The following is a 1,879-nucleotide window of genomic DNA, read 5'->3' on the forward strand; positions in this document are numbered from 1 at the left end:
ACCATAATAAGTAATGCAAAAAGGATATTTCTATTTTGTGACTCAAAAATAGCTTTGGGGTGGATAAACACTGTTGAGGAGAAATTACCATTATATATGGCTAATCGTGTCAAAGAAATTAATAAATTAACTAATGGTATGACATGGAAGTTCACTCCAAGTTTGGCAAATTGAGCAGATATTCTGTCTCGCGGTGGAGATCACAAAGATATTTTACACGACTGCTTGTGGTGGCATGGTCCTCATTATTTGAAGAATAATTTCCACTATTTCCAAATGTCAGATGTAGAGTTCCCCATTTCATTGTTTGATGAGCAAGTAAGTCAAACCTAGAATCTTTCTACTGACAATAAAAACGCTCCTCTGTAAACTTAGCAATTTCGACATACGATACTTTACGTAGGAGGGGTCGACATATCATTTTAAGCCAGTTAAAAATAATTTTATCAGCCGCTAGAAAATTGGAATCCGTAACGATGACTTGCTTATTCTCATATGCTTGCTTATGGGAATAAGCAAGTCATCTATCTTATCAAGCGTTTAACGTATAAATAAGCTCATTTGAATTAAATGCTCATAGTAATTTTTATTTTAAAGCAGCAAGATGTTCGTAATAATCTTATCAGTAATAGTACTTTTAGGCTTGTTGTATAAATACATAACTAGAAACCACGACTACTGGAAGAAAAAAAACGTACCACATGACCCTCCTGTACCGTTTTTTGGAAACAACTTCGACATTCAATTTGGGAGGAAAAGTTTAGGACAAAAGGGTATGGAAATCTATAACAAGTCTAAAAATGAAAAGGTATTTGGATACTACAGGGGAACGATACCAGAATTATATATTAATGACCCCGATATTATTAGACACATTTTGAGTGTTGATTTTTCATACTTTCACTATAGAGGATTTGGGTTGAATACTGACCTCGAGCCGCTAGGGTTGAATTTGTTTAACGTTGAAGGTGACACGTGGAAGTTGGTGAGACAGCGACTCACTCCTGCATTCACAACTGCTAAGTTGAAGGGTATGTTCCCGCTAATTGTGAGGTGTGCAGAAAAGTTAAAGACAGTATTAGATGCGCAGATTCAGAAAGGAGGAGATGTATGCGACGTGCGAGAAATAATGGCGCGCTACGCTACAGAATTCATTGGCGCTTGTGGCTTTGGAATTGATATGGACACTATTAATAACGAAAAAACACTTTACAGAGATTTAGGCAAAGTCATTATTAAACTATCATTTTCTGAAATATTTAAATTGGGACTCGTTGATGCCGTGCCAGAATTAAAAAAAATTATATATACCGGCAACAAGAAAACTGAAAATATAATATTTGAAATTGTTACAAAAGTTTGTGAACAGAGAAATTATAAGCCTTCTGGAAGACACGATTTTATTGACTTGTTGTTAGAACTGAGAGCGAAAGGAACCTTGGTAGGGGAGTCTCTAGAAAAAATGAACGAAGATGGTAAACCAATTATTGTGGAAAAGAAATTTGATCATACAATGTTAGTAGCTCAAGCGTTTGTTTTTTTCGCTGGTGGTTTTGAAACGTCATCTTCTACATCCAGTTATGCTCTACATCATCTTGCTTTTAATCCTGATATTCAGACAAGAGCCCAGGAAGAAATTAAACAGGTGCTTTCGAAATATGACAATAAATTGTGTTACGATGCAGTAGCCGAGATGAGTCTGTTGAACATGATAGTTAAAGAAGCGTTGCGAATGTGTCCTCCTTTAGGAATCTTGAACAGAGTATGTGCTCGTAAATACACGATTCCCGGACTAAATCTTACAATTGATCCCGGAGTTAAGATAGCTATTTCCTCTCAATCAATCCACATGGATGAGAAATATTATGACAACCCTGAA

General features: G+C 35.9%; 1 protein-coding gene across 1 annotated transcript in view; it reads left to right on the forward strand.

Moving 5' to 3' along the window:
- The first annotated feature begins 604 nt into the window (after window positions 1-604).
- Window positions 605-1,879, forward strand: part of LOC113234902 (cytochrome P450 6B2-like) — a 2,414-nt gene continuing 1,139 nt past the window's right edge. The window contains exon 1 of the mRNA XM_026470424.1: window positions 605-1,877. Coding sequence (XP_026326209.1) covers window positions 605-1,877 — 1,273 coding nt within the window. The remainder of the gene's footprint in view (window positions 1,878-1,879) is intronic.

Source organism: Hyposmocoma kahamanoa, unplaced genomic scaffold, assembly GCF_003589595.1.
Source record: "Hyposmocoma kahamanoa isolate Upper Pololo Valley unplaced genomic scaffold, ASM358959v1 86, whole genome shotgun sequence".
Taxonomy (NCBI): Eukaryota; Metazoa; Arthropoda; class Insecta; order Lepidoptera; family Cosmopterigidae; genus Hyposmocoma; species Hyposmocoma kahamanoa.